The sequence below is a fragment of the Camelus ferus genome, chromosome 13 (genome assembly GCF_009834535.1).
Source record: "Camelus ferus isolate YT-003-E chromosome 13, BCGSAC_Cfer_1.0, whole genome shotgun sequence".
Classification (NCBI taxonomy): Eukaryota; Metazoa; Chordata; class Mammalia; order Artiodactyla; family Camelidae; genus Camelus; species Camelus ferus.
Window position 1 is genome coordinate 33,217,166 of NC_045708.1, and position 26,999 is coordinate 33,244,164.

The window sequence follows — 26,999 nt, forward strand, 5'->3', positions numbered from 1 at the left end:
TTTCCTAGGACACTGTGGGCACTCAATACATATAAATGATAAAAGAACAAATTCAATTCTGCATCACCATTAGCTCTCAAGTCATAATAGCCTTCTAATTCTTCACTAGTATCTATCCTCTTCTATTCTGTCTAGTCAAATATAGTCTGATCATATAACTTCCCTGTTGATAAAATGCAATGGTTTCCCCTGGCTACCTACAATATTAAATATAAATCCCAAATTTTAGAATTCAAGTCCCTCTTGAACATGACCCTTTTCCCACCGTCTATTCCCTACCACTTTTTCCTCCTTACAAATGTTACCCTCTAGCCAAATGGGACTGCATCTCACAGAACAGGGTTCTATACCTTCTCACCCCATATCTTGGTTCCTACTGCTACCTAATCCTGCAACCTCCTCTCCACTTTCTACACACCCCAAACTGTTAGGAGGTAACTGTGAAAGATCAAGCAAGAAGACGGTGGCTTAGATCTGGATGGCAGAGAAGTATGAAGAGATTACAAATGTAGATTTGGAGGTAGAGTTGGCAGAGGGTGAGGGAAAGAGAGGAAAAAAGATTTGTGACTTTAATAACTGTAGAGATGGTGGTTTTATTTCTGAAAAAAGGAAAGACTAGAAGAGAAACAGTTTGGGTGGGTGAGGGTTAGAAATCAAGAATTCTGCTCTGACTGTATTAAAATTAGTATGTCCTCTAGTCATCTAAGCAGCGACTGGATAGATGCCTCTGGAGTTGGGGAGGTGAGAGCTGGAGATGAGGTTCATGAATCATCACCATCTAGTCATTTATTAAAGTCATGGGACAGGACAAGCTCACCTTGGGACAATGAATACAGAGAAGAGAAGACTGTTTCTAAAAAGAAGTGTCTATGACTAATGCTGCTAAGAGGTCAGGTAAGGTAAGGAGAGAGAGGAGGCCATTGGTTTAGCAGTCCCTGTGGAATGCTAGAGATGGAAGCCTGACTAGAATGGGAAAAAATTATGTTGAATGAATCATTGTAGAACATTGATTACTGCTCAGTACAACTGAAGTCCTAAGGTATTAACTTCTTAATGTCTTTACCAGAAACTAATATAGTAACTCCAAATTTCTAGCATAAAATATGGGGTTATTTTTCCTAAAGATACTAGGCTGGAAAGGCAGCAAAGAGACAGCTAAATCTGGATTTGAAGCCATCTTCTGCCACTCACTAGCTATATGACTTCGGGACAAGTTTCTTAAGTTAAGCTTCAGTTGCCTCATTTATAAAATGAAAATATTAATAATACATACCTTATAAGGATGTTGTGAGGAGTAAATAGAGCTTGCATGTAAAATGCCTAGCACAAGGAAGTTGTTTTTATTGCTGTTATCATTACTCTTTTCTTTAGATAGTCTCTTTTTAAAAAAAATAACAAGACTTTATTGTACTAAAGGCTATGTTAATTGTTAAAATTAAATGTGAAAATATCTAATGCAATTTTCCTAATCTATTTTAAGTGTATGTCCCATCTTTGTAAATTTATAAAAAGTGATACATCCACCACTTAGGAGATTCTAATACACACACATGGATGGCATGATACAGGCTGAGAATTGCTTTATCTTCTACATATCCTCATCAGCCTAAATTACGTTGAGTTTTACTCTCTGAGGTCTACATTGAGGAAAGTAACAGAGTTATTACAGGGTAGATTCCCAACATATCATTAATAATCTTATGCTGTGCCCATGGCTTCTACGGCACTAAAAGGTCAATAGTATACTTCTTACTTCCTTACATTTAGGGATTTTAAGCCTTTTCATTTTACTGCCACATAAAAATAAAAACTGTTGCCTTTTTATATGGCATTTAAATACTTAATGTATAGAAAAAGTATAGTTAGCCAAACAACTAAAAATTATGTATCTAAATTAAATAAAAATATGAAAAATGTATATTGAAAGATTTAAATAAAAGATAGGAATCTTTATATATCCAGAAATAATAATGCTTACTAGCCAAAATGCTGAAATATACTCACCTCAAAGTCAAAGTATAATCTCCCTGCATTTTTGTTGAGGCATCTCTGACCAAGAAGGTACCATCTGGCATGTCACGTAATTTGTCATTTACCTCCTCCCTGAAGAACAGAATTATAGGAAAAATGAGAAAACATAGTGTTGGGTGTTGTCTTCACACATTATTACTAAGACTAGTTGGGAGGTGGGTACGTCTAAGGTTACAGAATCATGGGGGCCATCAGAGGCATTTAGTTCCTCCCTCTAGATACATTCTTTCTGTTTTGATTTTCAGTGTTACGTAATCTAAGGAAGGGTATTTGATTTTTAAACTCTTCCAGATTTCAACTATCTGTAGGGGACAGTGTTTCCACTAAGCCTTTAGGGCTTCCTTAGGCAGGTATGAACTTGCAGAGTTTCAGGGAAAAACAGCAGCTGTTTAGAAAGATTAAGTTTAAGCAACAGTGGCAGCTGTGTCAGATCAGAGTGGGGATAATTCACTCAGTTCACAACCTTTCAATATAAAACTCTCCAATTTGAATTTACACTGATAACAAATTCCTTCTGCAGAGCTGGTTTAGGACTTTAAGGAATAACACTGGAATACTCAAAGAAAATGGTAGGGTATAAAAGAACCTTGAATTATAGAACCACACGGTCTTAAAAGATAAATTTAAGTAGGATTTAAATATAACAGATACTTTTATTGTACAATGTTAAAATAAAAATTTTCTGATCAATTTTTATATAAAATGTATTAAGTCTTCATCAAAAAATTTAAAACAGAATTACTGTATGATCCAGAAATTCCACTTCTGAGTATATACCTGAAGAACTGAAAGTAGGGACTTGAACAAACATTTACACACCAATATTCGAAACAGCACTGTTCACAATAGCCAAAAGCTGGAAACAATCCAAATGTTCATCAAAGCCAATGTCCAAGATGAATGAATAAATAAAAATGTGGTATATACATATAATGAAATATTATTCAGCTTTAAAAAGGAAGGAGATTATGACACATGCTACAGCATGGATGAACCTTGAAGACTATGCTGAGTGAAATAAGCCAAACAAAAGGACAAATATTCTATGATTCCACTCATATGAGGCGCCTAGAGTAGTTAAATTCATAAAAAGAGAAGGTAGAATGGTGGTTGCCAGGGGCTGGGAGAACAGAAGGAAAGGGGAGTTAGTGTTAAATAGGTACAGAGCTTCACTTTGGGAAGATGGAAGAGTTCCAGAGATGGATGGTAGTGATAACTGAACGAAAAACAATGTGAAAATGAGACTTTATGCCATTGAACTGTACATTTAAAGATGGTTAAAATGGTAAGAAAAAAAAGAAATGAGTGCTACTTTACTAATGAGAGAAAATAGGTAAGAGAAAGAGAAGGACAAGCATATTGAGGAATACAGCATCAACCTGGAATTTGATTTGGCAGAAATGAATAGGATCTTTTAAAAGTAAGAAAATACAATGTTCAAATTTACATATATATTTTTTTCCTTCTTTAGTTCAAAATTTTCCAAAACCACCTCGTAAGAAACAAATCTGTCCTAGCATTGTTTCTCAAAATGAGGTATGTGAAGAGTGCATAAAAATCACCTGGGGAGATTATAAATGCAGATCCCTAGGCCTTACCCTATTGATTCTTGTGCATGCAAAGATTGTAGAATCATTGCCTTTGAAACAGAAAGGTAAAGAAATTAAGTACTGATAAGTATTACTATCCTAAAACCTATCTTCAAAGTACAACTTTCATTTACTCAGTATTAAAAGTAATAATCACAACCATAATTTAAAGATTTTCTTGTCACTTTTTTGTGGGATTAAAAGCATTTAGAAACTTTTGAAAGGTTTTCATACACAATTTTTAAAATGGTAATCTTTAATCAACAACTAGTGGGGCATTTTATACGTTTCATTTAACCACTAATATCAAACATAATTTTTTAAAAACTGCAGTCAATTATAATAGCATTCTAGTTACCTTGAAATATCCCCCCAGTACCATTCTGCATCCTGAAGAGAAACAGAACTCTCCTTCATTCCATTTGTAACAGCTGAAGTCATTGGCTTAGGTGGCTTTGGTGGAAGAGCTAGAAGAGAAATGAATATTATTTTGTAGATGTGAATTATTATTTGTTTTCTAATTTCCTCAGTCAGGAACAGCTCATTAAAGAATGTACACTCAGATTCAAGTAATTATAAATCAAATTAAGTGTTATTTATGTTAAATGTTAAATATTAGCCAAAGAAAGAATCCTTTTAGACCTCTACAAATAAATGCCTGAAAAAAATGAAATATTCAAGCTATTTGAGTTTTTTCCCTCTTATAACTTTTAATTTTGAAAAAAGACTTCTCTCAAAAGACAACATGAAGCCCCTTCACAAATAATTAAGTCCAAAGGCCACTAAGTGGGGGCTGGTCATGATGGCCAAGAGTTAGTATAAGAGCCCGAAGCAGGTGAGGCAGGACTACGTCCAGATACAAAAGTAGCAGCACAGCAAGGATCTCAGAGCTCCAGCAGGATGAGGAGGGGTTCTTCATGAGGGCAGCCTGGTGTGGGGTGTGAAGCTGAGTGAAGGAGGAAGGGCAGTGGTCCCGGCCCAGGTGGCACGGAGTGTCGGAGACCAAGCTAACAAGGACACAGTCCTAGGAAGTGGGCATCCCAACACAGTGGGGCAAAGCCAGATAAGGGTGAAAAGACTTCCTAATCGGGTAGGGATGGGAGGGGGCAGAGGGAATGCAGCAACAACTATAACAGATTGGGTAAATATCGGAGAGACAGATCAAATAAGTATAACTACTACAGATAGTAGGGGCTACGTTTCTCGTAATCTAAGAAGGAAGTTACAAATATGGAAAGGTTAAAAAAAAGAGTAGAATGGACCGACCCCTCTGGTTTGGACTGCAACTGCAGCTACTGACGTTGACTCATGAAACTCAACATATAGGCAGACAGATGGATATAAATGTCTGTACGTATGGAAAATACAACTATTCCCTAGCTCTGTCCCCTGAGAGGTCCTGGGATCAGCAATGTCCTAATATGCACACCTAGCACCCAGATCTTGGTTTCTAATGCCATTCTCTACTAAAAGGAACCAGGGCTCTTTGGGAAAATGGGGAGGGTGAAGTAGGGCAAGTACCAAATGAACCTGGAACATCATGTTGTGCCAAAAAGCAAGCAAGTACTCAAAGAATGAGGGGTCATGACAAAAAAACAAAGAGGCCAGCTTGAAGGGGCTCCCACTACCAAATGTGGAACAATTAGAACATCAATACAAATAGCAACAGTAAGAGAGGAATATAAGCCCTTAAATAAAACAGGAATCTATGTGCCTGTGCAGATATAAACAAATAAATGAAAAAACTGAAACATTATTGAGGAGGAAGATTTATTATAATCTCAAAGACCTTCCCACAAAATGCTTATTAATTCACAAAAGTAAAAAGACTAATAGTGGAGAAACCTAGCAAACATACCTTAATCAAGTAATCAAAGTTACTACCAACAGTAATGGTGAAATCATGGGCCCCCACAGGGATGCACCAAGGACACAACATCACTTCTGTGACATACCTGCCAAATATGCAGAAACTGAACCTAATCATGAGGAAACATCAGACAAATCACAACTTAGAGACATTCTACAAAATAACAGGCTTGGAATCTCCAAAAATGTCAAGGTCATAAAAGTCAAGAAAGACTAAGGAACTGTTCCAGCTTGAAGAAGACTAGAGAATTGTGACAATTAAATACAATGTGTGAGTCTGGACTGGATCCTTTTGTCACAAAGGACATTATTGGGACAATGCACAGAACATGAATGGGATCTGAGAATAAGATGGTAATAATTCATCAGTGTTAATTTTCTGATATTGATGGTTGTATTTCTGATATTCTGGTTATGCAGGAGAATGTTCTTGTTTGTGGGAAATACACACAAACATGGCCATCACGGACTGCCATTTTGGCAACCTACTTTCTCAATGGTTCAAGAAATCAAGTTATTTGTACTATACTTGCAACTTTTCTATAAGTTTGAGATTGTTTCAAAACCTTGTTTTTAATTAACAAAAAATTAGAGATAATATTGCAGGAAAAGGGGAAACAATGTGATTATAAAAATGTAGTTGGACCCCTATCTCACACCATATGTAAAAATTAACTCAAAATGGATCAAAGACCTAAACAGTTAAGAGTCAAACTATAAAACTTTTAGAAGAAAACAGACTTAAATCTTCATGACTTTGGATTAGGCAATGGTTTCTTAGACATGACACCAAAAGCACAAACAACTAAAGAAGAAATAGAAACTTGAATTTTATCAAAATTAAAAATTTTTGTGCTTCAAAGGACGCCATCAAGAAAGTGAAAAGACCAACTCACAGATTGGGAGAAAATATTTGTAAATGATATAGCTGATTTAAAAAATTGTATCTAGAACACATAAAGATCATTTGCAACTTAAGAACAAAAAGACAAATTACTCAACTTAAAAATGGACAAAGGATCTGAATAGACATTTCTCCAAAGAACATATACAAATGTCCAAAAAGCACATGAAAAGATATTCAGTATCATTAGCCATCAGGGAAATGAAAAGCAAAACCACAATGAGATACCACTGCACACCCACAAGGATGACTATAATCAAAAAGACAGATAATAACAAGTGTTGGTGAGGATGTGGAGAAATTGGAACTCTTACACACTGCTGATGGAAATGTAAAATGATGCAACTGTTTGGAAAAGTCTAGCAGTTCCTCAAAACGTTAAATGTAGAGTCACCATATTTTAATCCTAACAATTTTAATCCTAACTATATATTCAAGAGAAATAAAACATACAACTATACAAAAATTTGTATATAAATGTTCATAGCTGCATTATTTATAATACTCAAAAAGTGGAAACAACTCAAATATCCATCAAAGATGAATGAATAAATAAAATGTGGTATATTTTACAATGGAATATTACAAGGCAGTAAAAAGGAATAAAATACATTATAACATAGATGAACCTTGAAAATACTGGTTAAATGAAAGAAGCCAGTCATGAAAGACCACACATTATATGATTCCATTGTCCAGAACAGGAACAACTAGGAACAGAAAGTAGAATAATGGTTGCCTAGGGTTGGCAAATTAAAAAAAGAAAAGGGAATGACAGCTAATGTATGCAGGGTTTCTCTTGGGGGTAATGAAAATCTTCCAAAATTGCCTGTAGTGGTGGTTGCACAACTCTGTGATTATACTATAAACTATTGAATTATACACTTTAAGTGGGTGACTTGTATAGTATAAGAGTTGTATCTCAATAAAGCTGTTATTTGAAAAAAACAAACATCAGACTTTTGAAATTCCTAGATGGGGGAAAGCTTGCTATAATCCACACTTTTTTCCTAAGTGGCTACTTATTTATACCTATCTTGTTTGAAGAGGATTTGATGTGGCTTATAAAAGTAGCTACACTTGGAACTGCAATTTTGCAAAATTTAAAACTCTTCTACTTATTTACTTTTGAAGAGTAACAGTTTAAACTTGTCCTATACAAAAGCACTGTGCTATAACTATGGAAGATACAAAGACAAGGCACTCATAAGAAGAAATCTAGAGGGACGCACAGAAACACCTGACCATAATTCTCAGCAGAATGAGGTAAATACTATAATAAAAGTAAAAGCAAAGTGTAATGGAAATCTAGCAAAAGGACTGACTGATCCCCTCCTGGGGAAACTTAAAGTTCAACCACTAAGCTTCTCAGAACTGCTCCTTACTGAACTGAATGCCATGACCAGCAGGGCCCAACAAGAACCAATTTGCCTCCTTGAATCAGCAGGAGGGTTACACCCTAATCACCAGAAGGAGCTACAGAGACTTGCTGCTGTCTATATTCCTTCTTTGGAGGAGCTCTATACTGAATTGAGTTGACCAGGCTGCATGCAGAAGCTGCTATTTATGGAAAATGATAGTTCACTGACAGCTCTACCACCAACAAACATATAATGACCATTTCACATCTATTACAGAACACTGCCCAGAACCTCCTTGTACCCTGCTTTTCTTCTCTGCAGAAATACAAGAAGAATGAAATGACTACAAACAGTTCCTACACAAAGTTGCTAAAAGAACACAAGAATGAATGAAATACTGGCCTATTTCTACATTCTTATCATTACTCCATACATATATCAAACAAATACTTACTGAGTACCTCCTATGTTCTAAAAACTGGGAATATAGCAATGAACTAAACAGACACAGTCTTTATTCTTATGGACTATATAATCCAAAATGATAAATTTCAGGATAATTCATTATTCCTAAAATCATGAGCATGTTCAAGTTTAGTTCACTTAAACTAACCTGAGTCTTCAAACTAAATGTTTTACTTTCTCTAGCAGTTGATCCCCCTCCACGTGTAAATTATAGAATTTACTGGTCAAAAGTAAGTAAAAATTTACCTTACATAATCTCCTTATTACATGGAGATAAGCAGATTTGTATCTCTATGTTGCTTTTGGATTATGATATTATAAAGGAAAAAAATTACAAGTCACATACATTTTAAGTAAGTCAAGTAGAACATATTGAGGGAGAAGCTAATTAGGGTACATTAATTATCATTCGACCCCTTGACAAAGTAGTTCTTTTTTTATTGAAGTACAGTCAGTTTACAGTGTTGTGCCAATTTCTAGTATACACCATAATGTTTCAGTCATACATATACATACATACATTTGTTTTCATATTCTTCTTCTTTATAGGTTACTATGACAAAGTAGCTCCTGAACTGGATAAGTACTGCAGTGCTGAGTGATAAATGCACCTGAGAAAATAACTTCCTAAATAAGTATCCATAAATACCTATCACATTTACTTCTATTTAGTAGGTGATGAACAGTATTTCCCTTCCCATTTTTGAGAAACTATACTACAAGTTGTAAAATACTAGCTATACAGAAATTCGGTGTTTTAAATTCAGTTTTAATTAATATGTAGACATATGAACAAACGTATATAGGTATATGCTTGTGTGTATATGTATATGCATAAAAACATCTGGAAGAATACACAAAGTGTCAATAGTATATATAACAGGAATGTGGGGAGCAGCGCAGGAGAGCACTTTATATATGTATGTTTCCTTTATGTATGTTTTAACAACAAAAATGATTGCTTATGAGTCTTTTTTCATTTTAATCTGTTATGTTTTCAGACTTCAAAAACTTTCAAAAATTCACTTTGATTTTTTTTAACTAAAAGTATTCAGGGACTACATCACTGTAAAAAATTATTTCTTTGGTCATAATCTACAAATAGTGTACAAAGAGCAGATTAAAGTATTATATCAAAGTTAAATGTATGGAAGTTGATAACTGTAGTGTACTGTGGTATGTACAGGAATACTACGCTGAGGAGATACATATGGAGGTATTCAGGGGTAAAGGGTCAAGATGAATGTAACTTACTCTCAAATAGTTCAGAAAAAAGCAGTATTATTTTATATAAAGAGAGCATGAATGATAAAGCAAATAAAGTAAAATGTTAACAAATGAACTCAAGTAAAGGACATACATGAGGTTCTTATTTTTGTAACTTTTCTGTAAGTTTGAAATTATTTCCAAATAAAGTATTTAATTTTTAAAATTAAGAATCAGAGTCAGGTACTTACTAAAACCAGGGAAGAATGACAGATATTAGCCCTCACAGTCTATGCTAGGATTTGACTTTATGAAAGATGACTTTAAATAAGAATAGAAGGAAAAAAAGCTAAAACAATACCTGAATGTATGTTTCCAGTCTATACTGGGATAAGAAGAGGAACTTCTATTTATACAAGCAGAGTCAGGGGCCTTCAAGCCTTTTGATCCCATGTACCATACAACCAGGAGCCAGCTATCTTTCCCTCATTTCAAGGTCAAGTTTTAACCAATATCTGTCTGAAACCCTGAACAAAGTTTCTTCATTCTGTAACCCAGACATATAACCCAGTGCTTAGACACAGTACACATTCAGTAAAGTGTGTTCATTCAACAAATACTGACTGAGCAACTACTTATTCTAGGATTTTGTTTCTTCCATCCATAAAATGAGGTTACAATAGTGTCTACATCCTACGTGGATTAAATGAGTTAACATGTATAAACTTAAAACAGCATACGACACACAGCAATCAGTAAGTACTAGCTTTAGCTATAGGTGCTAAGCTAGATTAGTAGCAAGACAGTCAGTCCAAGAATATGAAAACGAATATATGTATGTTCCTATTTGACTGAAGCATTGTGCTGTACACTAGAAACTGATACAACATTGTAAACTGACTATACTTCAATAAAAAAAAGACAGTCCCGTGAGCAATTCAAATAAATAAAACATACAATTACTATAATGTGGATAAACACAGTAAAAGATAAAGTATTTTAAAGTATATTTAAAAGGGCGAATATTATGGTATATGATTAATAACTCAATTTTTAAAAGAGAGACTGAAAGAATAAGGTTCCATGGAGCACAAAATAAGGGCACTGAATCCAGAGAGTCAAGGAAGACAAGATACGTGGTGTCCCAAACTAAAGGAACAGCATGCATATCAAAAAAAAGAAGAAAAGGAGGAAGAGGAAGAAGAGGAGGAGGAAGAGGAAGAAAAGGAAGAGGGTGAAAAGGAAGAGGGAGAAGAGGAAGAGGGAGAAGAGGAAGGGGAGAAGAGGAAGGGGAGAAGAGGAAGAGGGAGAAGAAGAAAGAAAGTCCAAGAGAGAAAATTTTCTAATGCCTGGCACATGGGAGTATGAGGTGGGAACAGTGGAAGTTCATTTTAGCCACCTGTCATCTCCTGTGTTCTCACTCCAATATTACTCTGAGATGCCTCCCCATTACACCATCTTCTCACTGCTGATCATTTCAGTAAGTCCTCTGGAGCTTCCCCCCAGATCATTATTCCCCACATTCTAATTAAATAAACTATTTTACAACTTGAATATCTTCCCAGAAAGTGTGTTTTCCCTCTTGCAAGCCTTCTCTGAAATCTGGCTTTCCCTAAAGGACACAGCTAACCTTGTAGCCTCTCTCTGAAAGGTTGTTCACTTTCCCACACCTCATGTACTCAAGGCCTCTGTTCTTCCTTAGCTCTCAGTTTTCCTAGAAAACCTTCTATTCCTTACAACTGATATTTCCTTGGCCTTCTTTTTAATGTATATTCTCATCTACTCCCATAGATTCAAATAATACCTATATTCTGATCCCCCCAAAATATATTTCTAACCACAGGGTCTTTTCTTAATTTCTGATTGCCCAACAGAAGACACCTAATATGTGTCAAGCACTGTAGCAAGTACAGTGAATTAGACTAGTGCTTTTTTCACACTTTAATGGGCTTGTAAATCACCTACAGATCTTGTAAAATGTAGACTATGTTTTGTTAGGTATAGGTTCGGGCCTGAAATTCTGCATTCCTAACAAGTTCCCAGGTAATGCGAATGCTGCTGGTCCAACTCTGAGTAGCAAGGAGCTTACAGATGTCTCTCTTTGAAAAGCTTCTATGGGGTTTAAAAAAAAATTAGGCAAGTAGAGTGCAGTAGCTAAAATACAGTAGGCTACATACATGTGATTCTTCTCTCCCTCTATAAATCACTTCAAATTTGCAATAAAATATGTATTTTACAGGTCTAAACACACAATGGCAAAAGAGATCAGAGAGAAAACAACAGCAGATGACAGCAACAAAACTTTAATACAGGAAGAGCAACCAGATGAATGCGTCTTGGCAGAGTGCAAAAACTGAAACCTCAGCCTGAAGAGAGAAGGTCAAGTAAAAAGCAATCTGATTCACACATGATACCCTGGAAAGACCAAGACTCGGAGGCACAGTGTATCTCTGAAGGGAGGGTTGAGGGATGCGGCCAAAACAGGAGAACTGGCTGAAAGTCTATAGAAAGATCCCCAGTTCCCCCTAGCCCTCAAGCAACCGGACAACTACCCGTTCCCGACCCTAGACAAAGGCTGCCTGCCAACTCATCAATCCACAGAAACAGTCACAGAGGCTACGGGCTCAGGGAACACCAAGCACAGCTGGGACCAGGGGAACGTCCCTGATTGAAGACAGCAGAATTAAAGAAAAGTCTACTAACAAGTAGACTTCCCAACCCACTTCCCTACCCCAGTGACACTGAGCCACCAACCTTACACCCCTAGGCAGGATTAAGGGAGACTTTTCTGGAGAAACTGGTAAGATCCAAATAAAGACCCAAAATATGGATATTTGGGGGTTACCAATGAAAAACATATTCATCATCTTACCACCTTTCAGTGCAGGCCTCCAGTTAACATGTCCTGCCCACTTACATGGAGCTTCAAATCAGCTTTTCAGTGTCTCATTCTTAAATAAAAACAAACCCTTAAAAAAGGAAGAAAATTCTGACATGGTATAACATGGACAAATCTTGAAGACATATTAGTAAGACATGAAGAAACTTAAAGAAAGAAGGCAGTCATAAAAGGACAAATGTCGTATGATTCCTCTTATACAAGGTACCTAGAGTTTTCATATTCATAGAAACAAAAAGAATGATGGTTGCCAGGGGCTGGTAGGTAGAAGGGGGAATGGGGAGTTAGTATTTAATGGATACAGAATTTCAGTTAGGTAAAATGAAAAACTTCTGGAGATGGATGTTTGCACAACAATGTGAATGTACTTAATGTCACAGAACTTTAAAAGTGGTTAAAGTGATAAATTTTATGTTATGTACACTTACCACAATTTTAAAAACCAAAAGCAAAAAACCATGAGACATATGAGGAAAGCCATCAACATTGAAAGAAGACCACAAACAAATAAAAGGAACTTAGGAGTAAGCAAACAATTCAAGAAAATTTCACAGACACACCAAAAGAGTACATCAGAAATATAAAAGGAAATACTGCATCTATGAAGCACCAAGATTTATAATAAAGTAACATTAAAGGGCAAGAGCCCATATTTAAACTATGATAAAGGTTTTTTTTTTAAAAAAAAACTCAATTGATAAACTGGCAGATAAAGCAGAGGAAATCTTTCGAGAAGCAGAACAGAAAGAAAAAATAATGAAAAACAGGAGAAAAGACAAGAAAATTAGAGGATAAACCCAGAAGATACAACACTGAGTTAACACAAGTTCCAGAAAGCAGAGAGGAACAGTCAAAATAATACATGAAAAAATTCTCAGAAATGAAAAATATACATTTCCAGAATAGAAGTGCCCACAGACTATGTAAAACAACAAATAAAAAGACCCACACAAAGGTACGTCTCTGTGGAATTTCACATCAGGAATAAAGAGAAGGTCTTAAAATCTATCATAGTGAGGGGAAAAAAGACACCACAAAGGACTAAGGCCTGGAATGTCTTTGGATTCCTCAATAGCAATACTAGAAATTAACAACATTGGAGACGAACCTTCAAGTTCTGATGGAAAATGGTTTTTCAACATAGAATTATATATCTTGCCAAATTATCAATTACATTATGAGGATAGAACTGACAACTTATCTCTTAGTACCCTTTCTGAGGAAGCTCCTGAACAATGTTTTCTACCAAAACGAAATAAACCTAGAAAAGGAGACACTGTAACACTCAGAAAAAAGGATGTCAACACAGGAAAGAAGCAAAAGCAACCCCTAGGATTACCGGAGTACCAGGATGACAGCTGAAAACAATATATAGCTGGGATTCTAGCAAGAGAATGAAGGGTGACTTAGGGGGTATGTTGAAGGGGAAAAAATGAAAATTATAGGTTATCTGATGTTTAACCATACTGAGATGAGTTTTGTAAGTTCTGTCAAAGGAATATGGAGATAACACTGTCATAAGCACATTAAAAAAAATCCAGCAAATGTTTAAAAAACTGAAGCAACAAATAATTCTAAAAAATTATATAATAAAGGAAATACAATCATAATATACCAATGACTTGAACACTATTTACATAGTCATAATAGTGCAAATACTAAAAGATAATTTAAGAAACAATGATAATTGTGATATAAACATATTGGAAAACGGGTATATGGAAAGTGTGTGTGGCATAAGAGAACTAAATGCCCATCTTCCTTACAGGGAATAAATACTATCAAAAAAATTTAATGTAAAATAGTACTATAAGCATATTATGAAAAACAGGGAGGTAAAAACAAGAAGAAAACATTTGTGAGTTAAGTGTTGCCTCTGTAGATTAGAAATTGGGGATGGAGAGGGTAAGGCAGAGAACTGCTTGAAATACCTTTTGACTTTTTAAACTATGAACTTGAATTGCTTCAATAAAAATAAAAATTAAATTAAAAGAAACCTAGAGTTTATTCTGGTTCTGCTACTTAAACTAGATACGGTAATTATCTTACCTCTCTAAGCCTTAGGTTCAACGACATGTTAAAGCCAACTTGTACAGGTTAGCAAAAGCTGACTGTTACATTTCCAGGGATTTTGCAAGCCACTGTTATGCACAGTCATTATTAAAATTTAAATCATAAAAATGTACAATTAAATAAATTATATTAACATTTTAACTCAAAATTCAACATTTCATTAATATTTCATTTAATTATGTGTTTAAAGTTACTTACATCTATTTTATCTATATAGTAGAAATACTTTGTGCTACTGTACATCTCTTTCAAACCCTGCATTCAGTATATTACATTGGTAGCTTGAAATCAGCTCCAGAAGTTTTTACACTTCCAGAATCAGCAAACACTACAAATCAGAGCTTGATTTATTGCTGCACTGATTATCTAACAGGAGGTCAGTAAACTATGGCCCTCTGCATATTTTTGTATAGTACAAAGAATGGTGTTTATATTTTTTAAATAGTTAGAAACAAACATATACACAAAAAGAACAAGCAACAGAGACCATATGTGGCTTACAAGGCCTAAAGTATTTATTATCTGATTCTTTATAGAAAAAGTATGTCTGTCCCTGATCTAGACTTAAGAAAGTGATGGAAAAAATGTTAATTCAGTGTAATAATCTTAACTCTACAGCTGCATCTTTAGTGTAAGAAGAAATTACATGCTGTTCAAAAACAAATGTACCTTCCCTGCCAAACCTGCTCCTCCTATCTACTCTATCCTAATAAAGGGCATCACTATACATTGTCAAAACTCATAGAATTATACACCAAAAGAGTAAATTCTACTATATGTAAATTTCTTTAAATCATATGTAGAACTTTTTAAATGAAGAAGCCTCAGTTCAACTCCCTAGAGATTCTGATTCAGTTAATCCAGAATGAGACCTGGGCATCTGTGCTTTTTTAAACACAACTGGTAATTCCGATTTAAAAAAAAACTAGGATAAGGACCCCAGTCCTAATCCTACAAATACTCTGACCTCTATCTCAACAACTTTCCCACTTACTCCAATACTCCCCCTGTTCTCTCACCTCTATGAGACTTCCAATTCCTCAAACTCATTATTTTCTATCCAGTATTGGTCTTCACTCTCTGTCTCGACCAATACCTTCATTTTTTTGTCCCTCTTATTCTCCTAACTGCACCTCCCTGGCAAGACCCCAACCATAGCTCAATCCATTTTTGTGCTTTTTCTGCTCTGCCCTTAGGCTGCAAGAGGAGAAAAAAAGCGACACCATCTTCAGTTTGGTTTCACTAGTAATGATCTCCAATCACATATAGACCTTTCAATGCAATCCGAATATCTTTCCCTAGATTTCCCTCTTTCCCATCCTTCACTAGGGCTATTTCAAACCTTCTCCACCTTCCTCAAACATCATATTCCACCTCTCTTCACTCATTTTTTGGTAGACTCCTTTTCACCTACTGCATAACAGAGAAAATAAATATTGTAGACAGAGCTACTTCTGTTTCCTGCCATTCACCTATAAATATATACGCATCTATAACCCATCTTTTTCTTTCTTATCTAAATTAGTCCCTCTACCAAATGCCCTAGCTGTCATCTACTTTTACCACTGGAGGGTCTACAGTTCCCCAATACCCTATTCCTAATTCCTACTTTCTAGTCTTCTCTCCTGCTTTACTGGCTCCTCTCCTACAAGCTCGTAAATATGCCCAAATCACTAAACTACACGTCTCCTGACAGAAGTGGTTCTTTGGGATTATAAACTCTTTTGAAGAGGTGATGAAAGCTTTAAAGCTTTTCTCCAGAAAAAATGTACATACACATACAGTCTGCACATCATATTGATGAGGGGTTCCATAAATCCCAGATTAAGAACTCATATCCTATAACTTCTGTTCTCTTTTCTCCTTCATATCCAAGCTTTTTCAAAGAGTTGTACACCATTTGTTTCCACTTAAATTCCCTCCTGAATTCACTGCAATCCTGCCTCCCAACCTCACAATTCCACTAAAACAGCTTTTGCCAAGGGCAGTAACCCCATTGCTAAATTCAGTAGACACTTCAGTCTTTATCTGCAGCATCTGATACTCTTAATAAGTCCTTCCTTTTTGAAATACCCTCTTTACTCAGCATCTGAGATCCTACACTTCTCTATACCTTTTCTACCTCTCTGGCCATTCTTTCTAAATCTGTTATAAACTCATTTTCCCAGGTCAGTTGCTTCCTCATTCCACCACTCTAGACCAAAGACATCACAAACTGGCAGTCCACGAGGCTGATTTTAGTTGTCAGAACTGTGTAGTTTTTCAACTTACAATTAGTATTTCCCCTCCAACTCCACTCCCATAGTGTTTTGATTTTGCCAACACTTAAAAATTATGGAATTCCATTATCAAAATCTTAATTTCAGACTTCCCTTAAAAAACTAAAAGGTTTTCTCAGGGACAAGACAACTTTTATTAATCATTTTTACTCAATATAGTATTGAAAGTCCTAGCCAGAGCAGTTAGGCAAGAAAAAGAAATAAAAGGCATCCAAATTGGACAGGAAGGAGTAAAACTGTCTCTGTTTGCAGTTAACAATACATTACATATAGAAAACCCTAAAAACTGAGGGGGTGGGTATAGCTCGGTGGAAGAGTGCCATGTACAAGGTCTTGAGTTCAATCCTCAGCACTTCCATTAAAAAAAAAGACTCCCCACAAAAAAACTCTTACAATAAACAAATTCAGTAAAGTTACAAGATACAAAATCAGTATACAAAAATCAGTTGTACTTCTATACACTAATAACAAACCATTAGAAGGAAAAATTAAGAAAGCAATCCCATTACAACTGAATTGAAAAGAATAAAATACCTAAGAATAAGACTAACCAATGAGATGAAAGATCTCTACATTGAAAACTATAAAGCACTGATGAAAGAAATTAAAGAAGACACAAATAAGTGGAAAGATATTCCATGGTCATGGACTGGAAAACATACTGCTAAAATTTTCATACTACCCAAAGCAATCTACAGTTCAATGCAATCCCTATCAAAATTCCAATGGTGTTTTTCACAGAAACAGAACAAACAATCCTAAAACTTGCATTGAAACTACTGTAATCAAAACAGTATGGTACTGGCATAAAAACAGACATAAAGATCAATGGAACAAAATATAGAACGTAGACAGAAACCCATGCATATATGGTCAATTAATTTATGACTAAAGAACCAAAAACATACAAAGGGAAAAATACAGTCTCTCCTATAAATGATGCTGAGAAAACTGGACAGCCACATGTAAAAGAATAAAACTGGAACACCATTTTACACCATACACAAAAATCAACTCAAAATGGATTAAACACTTGAATGTAAGAGCTGAAACCATAAAATTCCTAGAAGAACCAGAAACTAAGCTCCTTGACCTCAGTCTTGACAATGATTTTTTGGATTTGATACCAAAGCAAAAGCAAAAATAAACAAGTGGCATAACATCAAACTAAAAAGCTTTTGCACAGCAAAGGAAACCATCAACAAAATGAAAATGCAACCAACCAAATGGGAGAAAACACTTGCAAATCATATATCTGATAAGAGGTTAATATCCAAAATATATAAAGAACTTATTCAAGTCAATAGCCAAAAAAAAAAAAAAAATGGGCAGAGGATCTGAATAGGCATTTTTCCAAATGAAAAGATGCTCAACATCACTAATTATCATGGAAATGCAGATCAAAACTATGAGACATCACCTCACACCAGTCAGAATGGCTATTATCAAAAAGACAAGAAATAACAAGTGTTGGTGAGGATATGGAAAAAAGAAAACCCTTGGCACTGTTGATGGGAATGTAAATTGGTACAGCAACTATGGAAAACAATATGAAACTTCCTTAAAGAATTAAAATAGAATTGCTGTATGAACCAGCAACTACACTTCTGGGTATATAGCCAAAGAAAATGACACTAACTCAAAAAGATATATGCCCCCCACGTTCATTGTAGCATTGTTTACAATAGCCAAGACATGGAAACAACCTAAGTGTCCACTGATGAATGAATAGATATAGAAAACATATACAATGAAATATTATTCACTCATAAAGAGAAGATAATCCTGCCATTTGCAACAACATGGATGGACCTTGAGGGTGTTATGCTAAGTGAAATAAGACAGAGAAAGATAAATAACATATGATCTCACTTATATGTAGAATCTTGGAAAAAAAAATTCCCAGATACAGAGAATAGACTGGTGGTGGCCAGAAGCAGGGGGTGGAGGGTGGGTGAAGTGAGTGAAGGTATGAAAAGGCACAAACTTGCAGTTATAAAATAAATAAGTCTTGGGTATGTAATGTACAGCAAGGTGACTATAGTTTTTAAAAGCCATCAAGAGAAAAATAATTGTAATTATATATGTTGATAGATTTTAACTAGACTTATTATAGTGATCACTTTACAATATACATATATATTGAATCACTATATTGTACACCTGAAACTAATACGTTACATGCCGATTATAGCTCAATTTAAAAGGAAAGAAAAGAAAAGAAGAAATATGGCATACGAGCTCCCAAGCCTAAGTGCTTCTTTGGGTTTTCACTTTTGTGACGCTCCTACGTATATATGAGTAAATCTTTTCTCCTGTTAATCTGCATTTGTCAGTTTAATTTGCAGTTCCAAGCAACTGAAACTATGAGGGTAGAGAAAAAAAGTACCCCCCCCAAAGTGACATTTGTAGGCACCAAAAATATTTATTAGGCATTCCCAAGATATTTCAGTTATCACTAAACCAGACCTAAGTAACATAGGTAGAACCAAAAGGGAAACATAATAGCAATCATCTCTGTATTACGGAAAAAGTTCCTAGCACCTCTAGTTTAAGTCAGCTGCTTGTGGTAATTTAGTATAACTAGAGATGGTGAACTAGTACATCAGAAACTATCTTTAATTTCGTAAAGAAAAAGAAGAAATAAAGAAACTACTACTAACTCATGTTTCCTTTTTACAGTTAGTTCATTTAATCTAGATACTGGTTTTGATCAATCAACTGAAAAGTAAAAATGGAATGTGCAATGCTCTCTTAAAATCTTCATCAACCTCTCACATTTAAAAAAAATTCTTAATATTTTCCCTCCAAACAGTAAATACTATCTACTACAAATATCCTTGACATAAAAATTCTCAGTTTAAAAAAAGCTTCATTCATATAAACTTTTGCTGTATGGTATTGAGGGTACTGTGTTTATATAGTAAGTAAATACATTATTCTAAGTGTTATAAAAAGGCAAACAATTTTATCAATGACACATGACAAACCTGAAATATCTCATTGGTAATAAATTCTGACTACCCGAATAGAAAGTTTTAACCATGGTACTCTAATTGACCATTTTATTAAAAAGGTATTCTGAGTTTCTGGAAACATTAAACCAATTTTTACTAACCACTGCTAAGGAACCAGGGATCAAGAGAAAAATTCCTGATGCATATACTTGTGAATAAGAAATTATACAAGATTTTAAATACAAAAGTAATAAAACTAAATTCTATTAAAATACAGTTCTTAAACTCACAAATCTATTTCAATTTAGAAAAATAAAAATAATAAGAAATAGAACTACCCTGGATGTTGATACAACCTTAGATACAGAAAAATGCCTAGAAAAAAATGACTGGTTGATCTGGCTATCCAGAGGGAAAAAACAACTATCTTCAGAGGAAAGGAAAAAATTTTTATTTAAATTAAATCTTCAGCTTTTAAAAAGCCTAAAAATAAAATTATGGATATAGGAAGAGAGAAAGAAACAAAACCATTTTGTCTTTCAAAAAAGAAAAACAACTGACACCTTTAACCAACTTCTTTTTAAAAGATGGTAATTAAACAAAATTTCCCCCAGCACCAGTGTGATGCCACATTCAAATCCAGACTTCACAGACTATTGCATGCAACACTGAATTACAGAACAATTTTGCTCGAGCATGGACAAATATGATTTTTCTCCACTGAAATGATTCTCTGTAGCATGCTCATTAGTAACACTGACCCTTTCCTATGTCCCAAAAACCAACCTGCTTTGTGAGCTAAATCCCAATCCCAAATCAGATGTTACTGGCAAAACTAATCTCTAAATGAGAACAGTAAAACAGCCAATCATAACACAGAATTTGGATCGTATGTTACTGACTTTGAGACAGAAAACTGCAATTTCCAGCAGGTAGTTTTAGTTGAGCTTCTTGGCTGAACAAAATTGAAGTTATGATCTTATCTTTGGAGACATATATGTTATTAAATAAATAACACTAAAATTATATTGCTGATTTTTTCCTTTGAAAATATGTTTTCCTAAAAGAATGTCTCACAACCAAAAAAAAAAAAAATGATTTCAACAACTGGGAGAAGTAAGAGTTTTTTTATATTTTTTTTATTGAATTATAGTCATTTTACAATGTTGTGTCAATTTCCAGTGTAGAGCAAAATTTTTGTTACACATGAACATACATATATTCATTGTTGCATTTTTTTTCACTGTGAGCTACCACAAGATCTTGTATGTATTTCCCTGTGCTATACAGTATAATCTTGTTTACCTAGTCTGCATATGCCTGTCAGTATCTACAAATTTTGAAATCCCAGTCTGTCCCTTTCCACCGTCTACCCCCTTGGCAACCACAAGTTTGTATTCTATGTCTATGAGTCTGTTTCTGTTTTGTATTTATGTTCTTTTTTTTTAGATTCCACATATGAGCAATCTCATATGGTATTTTTCTTTCTCTTTCTGGCTTAATTCACTTAATTCTTTTAATGTTTAAATTTTGTTACACAATTTTTAAAGGTTACACTTCATTTACAGTTATTACAAAATATCAACTATATTCTCAGTGTTGCACAATACATCCTTATAGCCCATCTTCTTCCACCCAATAGTTTGTGTCTCCCACTCCCCTACCCCTGTCCATTTTTTAATTGGGTTGTTTGTTTATTTGATGTCAAGTTGTATAAGCTGTTTATATACATTGAATATTAACCCCTTATCACTCATAAGGAGAAATAACATTTATTAATAATTAAAAATTAAAACATTTAGGTTGAAATAGTAATGTGATTACCCCTCCCTTTGTGCCTTTCCCCCAAGATAGAGACAGAGTTCTTTCAGATTTCAATTTGACACTGCCTTTTTTTGTCTACTCATACAATATAATTTAGGTAAACAGCAGTTTCTTCAGTTAAACTGCTTTGAAGATTCAAAAAATGATAATAATAATAATAATAATAATAATAATAATAATAATAATAATAATAATAATAATAATATCATTCTCCTGATAGCAATGAGTTCATTATATTTTCAAGAACTTCTCCAGTTGGAAAATGATTGTGACATTATGATTATGAAAGTGATTATGATGTGTTAACTTTTAGACATATTCAAGTAAATAGAACACTGTTTTTTAGTACTGCTCACAAACACACAGAGGGAACTGAAATAGTTTTTTTAAACCTATCCTTTTCACAGATTATTAATCATTAATGAATGAAAGCTACTGATCAAAAATAAAATCTGGTTTGATCATAATCTAGCAATGTAACTTTGCACAATCTTCTTAAACTCTCTTGTCTTCTTATCTATAAAATGTATGATTACATCTAAAAGTTCCTCCTATTGTTGTATTTGGCCTTCCAAGAGACAGTATCCTAGGCATATTTCATTAAGTTTCCTGTGTACCATGAGTCATATTCTCAATCAGTAAGCTAAATGCAATTATGAAGACCATAAAGTATTTCTAGATGTTCATAAAAATAACCAGAACCAAAAAAAAATTAATATTTTTAAGTGGACAACAAAACTGAAGAAAACTAGGATTAGACATTGAAGGGAGTAGCAAAACAAAGGAGGGAACTCTTTCCAACACATTATGAGGCTAATATTACCCTGATACCAATATTAGAAAAAGACAACCCAAGAGAAGAAAACTATAGACCAATATTCTTTAGGAATATGGATATAAAAATCTTCAACTAAATACTAGCAAACCAACTCCAGCAACCCATACAAAAGATTATACACTGTGACCAAGTGAGATTTATTCAGGGAATGCAACGTTGGGTCAACATACAAAAATCGGTCAATGTAATACACCACATTAACAGAATTAACAGAACAAAGGTTTGTTCATCACAACAGATGCTGAAAAAGTATCTGACGAAATAACTTTTTCAAGTTAAAAACACTCAACAAACTAGTAATAGAAGGGATTTTCCTCAACTTGATAAAGGGCATCTATGAAAAACCTACAGCTAACATGATACTTAATGGTGAAAGACTGATGCTTTCCCCTAAGAACAGAAACAATACAAGGATGTTTTCTCTTGTCACTTCTGCTCAACACTACTGGAGGTTCTAGCCAGAGCATCTAAAGAAGTGAAATAAATAAAAGGCATCCAGACTGGAAAGGAAGAAGTAAAACTGTATCTCTATTTGCATATAGAAGATTATAAGAATATACACACCAAAAATCTATTAGAGCTAAAAAACAAGCCCAGCAAAATTGCAGGAGACAAGATCAATATACAAAAGTCAACTGAATTCCTATGCCCTAGCAATTAACAATAAAAAATGAAATTAAGAAAATAATTCTATTTACAATAGCCCCCATAGAGAATTAAATACTGAATAGACATTTCAGCAAAGAAGATTTACAAATGTCCAATAAGCACATGAAAAATGCTCAACATCATTAGTCCTTAAGGAAATGCAAATGAAAACCACAATGAGATACTACCTTCACATAGGATGGCTATACTAAAAATGACAGGTAACAAAAAATGTTGGTGAGGATGTAGAAAAAGTGAAACCTTCATACACTGCTGGCAAGGATGTAAAATCCTACAGCAACCACTGTGAAAAACAGTTTGGTAGTTCCTCAAAAAGTTAAACATAAAATTACCATATGACCCAGCAATTCCACTCCTGGGTATACACTCTAGAGAATTGAAAATTGAAATTTTTGCACATGAATGTTTATAGCACCATTCTTCATAATAGCTGAAAAAATGTCTATCAATCGATGAATATATAAATAAATGTGGTATTTCCTATAAAGTGGAATATTATTCAGCCATAAAAAGAAATGAAGCAGTGACATATGCTACAAATGGATAAACCTCGAAAACATTTTGCTATACGAAAGAAGCCAAACACAAAAGGCCATTCATATGAAATGTCCAGAACAGGCAAATTCAGAGACAGAAAGTAAACAGTGGTTGCCACAGGCTGGAGTAAGCAGAATGGAGTAAGGAGAATGCTAATGGCTATAAGGTTTGTTTTTTTTTTAAGGATAATAAAAATGTTCTGGGATTAGATGGTCATACAACTTTGTGAATATACCAAAGGCCAATGAATTACATATTTTAAAAGGATGACTATTATAGCATGTGAATTATACCTCAATAAAAAAGAGAAAAAGGCAAACAAGGATACTTTTTAAATTCCACCCAATTTAAAACAGACTTTTATCAGAACTTTTGTAACCTCATAGCAAAGAAAATATAAAAATACATACACACAGAGACCAATCACAGAGAGAATAATGTGTTTCAATTCAAGGCTTACCTTCAACCCGGTACCACAATTTTATATATGACAGAAAAACTACCTGGTTCTGATATGTTTAGTTGTATGTCTGGCTTCTCCACTTTTGGCTCCTTGACAAACTTTTCCTCTTCTGCCACTACTTTTCATCCCTCCCAAATTCCCTTACTACTTTCCCCAGGGGCTCCATCTCCTAAATATTTTGTCTCTTTATGACTTTCATAAGGAGGAAACATTCCATAGCATTTCACTCTGCATTGTCTTTAAGATTCATTTATATTGATATGTGTAGCTATGGTTATTTTCACTGTTCTCTACCATTATATAAATATTCTACAATTTTTTCATTCTATTATTGATAGGCTTTTGAGCAGTTTCTAGTTTTTTGCTTTAACAAATAATGTTGTTATGAACTTCCTTGTACTGACGCAGGTACAATCTCTTGCCTGCCTTCTCAAGTTTCCCTAGGGCACATACTCTACCAGATACTGCTAAATTATCCTCTAAAGTGGAGTCCCAACGGATACTCCACTCTCCACAGTATATGAGAGCAGTATGTGAGAGTTCCCATTATTCCACATCCTCACCAAAATGGTGAGTATATTATTTAATTGAGGTTTTAATTTGCATTTCCATGACAACTAAGAATATTGAAGGCTTTTTCATGTCAATAGTTCATTTGTGTTTCTTCTTCTGACTTACCAGTCCACTATCTTTCTATTACTATTATTGTTATTGGTTTGTAAAATATTCTTTCTATATCTGGATGTTAATTCTTTTTAGTTACATGTTCTGCAAACATTTTCTCCTAGATAACAGGGTATTTTTCATTTTCTGTTTTCTTTTGATAACTGTATTTTTTTTATTTTGATCTAGACATATTTATCTATATTTTCCTTTACAATTCAAATTTCAAAACTTTTTCTAAAACTTTTGCTTTTCACGTTTATATCTTTAATTGCTAGGCGCTTACTTGTACATATGGTGCAAATAGAATTTCCATTTTATTATGTACCATCTAGATATCCAATTGTCCCACTATCATTTATTGTTTAGTCAGTTTATATTTCCTCACATCATCTGCAAAGCTCTCACTGTCATATATTAAGTTTCTTTATGTGAAGGGGTTCAGTTTTTGGCCTCTCTATTCTGCTCCATTGTGGTCTATCCTGTGCCAATATCACACTGTTAATGACTATGGCTTCATAAATCATGCTATCTGAAAGAGTAAATTCTCCTAATTTTTATTGGCAGTTTGCTCTCCTATATAAATTTTGGACAAAGCTTGTCAAGTTATATGAAATATCCTATCAATATATTAAATAGAATTGTATTGAACTTATAAATTAATTTGGAAAGAACTAACATATGATACTGAGTCTTCCTGTCCATCAATACAGTATCCCAATTTATTTAGATCTTCTCTAATGTCTTTTAATAAAATTTTATAATCTCCATAAAAGCTCATGTGCATCTTGTGTTGATTTTATTCCTAAGTACTTTTTAAGTTGTTGTTGCTATTGCTGCTGCTATTATAAATTACATCTTTTTAAAATTACATTTGTTGTGAAAACAACCCGTGTCCACCAACAGATCAATGGATATATAAAAAGTAATATATATATATATATATAATGAAATATTATTCAGCCATAAAACACAATGAAGTTCTGAAAAATGGATACATTTTAAAGCATTATGCTAAGTGAAATAAGCCAGACACAAAGGGACAAAAATTTATTATTCCACTTACATGAAATATCCAGAAAGAAAAATTTGTAATTATTTTTCTAGACTCAAGAAGTTTATCTAAAGTTATGATTATCCATGAATGTTTGATAGAACTCACTGACAAAACTACATGAGCCTGATTAGGCGTGGCTACTATTAAAAAAAACATAAAATAACAAGTGTTGGCGAGGATCTAGAGAAGTTGGAACCCTGGCGCACTGTTGGTAGGATTGGAAAATGGTCCAACAACTATGGAAAACAGTATGGAGGTGCCTCAAAAAAATAAAACTAAAAATACCATTTGATCCAACAATCCCAATTTGAGTATATATCCAAAAGAACTGAAAACAAGGTCTCACAGAGACATTTGGATATCCAGGTTCACAGCAGCACTATTCACAATACCACTAGTAGAAGCAACCCAAATGTCCAAGGACAGATTAATGGACAAACAAAATGTGGCATATATATGCCATGGAATATTAGCCTTAAAAAAGAAGGAAAACCTGTCACAGGTTACAACATACATGAACCTTAGGATATTATATTAAGTGAAATAAGCAGTCACAAAAAGACAAACACTGTATGACTACTACTTATATGAGATACCTAAAGCAGTCAAATTCATAGAAACAGAAAGAATGGTGGTCACCAGGTGCTGAGAGGAGGTTAAAGGGGGTTCTTGTTTAATGGGTACTGTATTTCAGACTGGCAAGATGAAAAAGTTCCAGAGATACGTTCTACAACAATGTATGTTTAACTGTACTGAACTATACACTTAAAAATGGTTAAGCTGGTAAATTCTGTTCTTTTTTTTTAATCATGATTTAAAAAAACTATATGGGCCTGGAATTGTTTTGGTAGGTAGATTTTTTTAATCGCTAATTCAATTTCTTATATGGTTAAAAGACTATAAAGATTTTTAATTTCTTCTCAAGTCAGTTTTGGTTAAGTTTTTCTTAGTTTTTAAAATGTGCTTTCATATTTAAGCTACCTTTCCCTAGCTCATGAAACTGTCTGTTTTATCTTTACTTCTTTGTAGTTACCAGATGAGCCCTGTTAAAAACAATCAGGTACTCACTTGAGGCCAAAATCTATTACATATCGACTTGATCTACAAATGAGACAGATTACAATGACGACTACTTCTTACAGAAATTTACAGACAGTAGTTATCTACTGTCTGTAAATCTACAGGCATCTCCAAATATAAAAACTGATAAATAATAAATCCACACATCGCAACCCCTACTTTAACTATGAGTAACATGAGGTCATTCCTATTAAATCCTTTCTGATATGTTCCTGAAGATTTCTTAATGTAAAAC

General features: G+C 34.1%; 1 protein-coding gene across 1 annotated transcript in view; it reads right to left on the bottom strand.

Moving 5' to 3' along the window:
* LOC102505690 (phosphatidylinositol 3-kinase regulatory subunit gamma) overlaps positions 1-26,999 on the bottom strand; it is an 83,437-nt gene that overhangs the window by 36,759 nt on the left and 19,679 nt on the right. Inside the window, 2 exon segments of the mRNA XM_014553960.2 lie at positions 2,005-2,103; positions 3,979-4,087. Coding sequence (XP_014409446.1) covers positions 2,005-2,103; positions 3,979-4,087 — 208 coding nt within the window.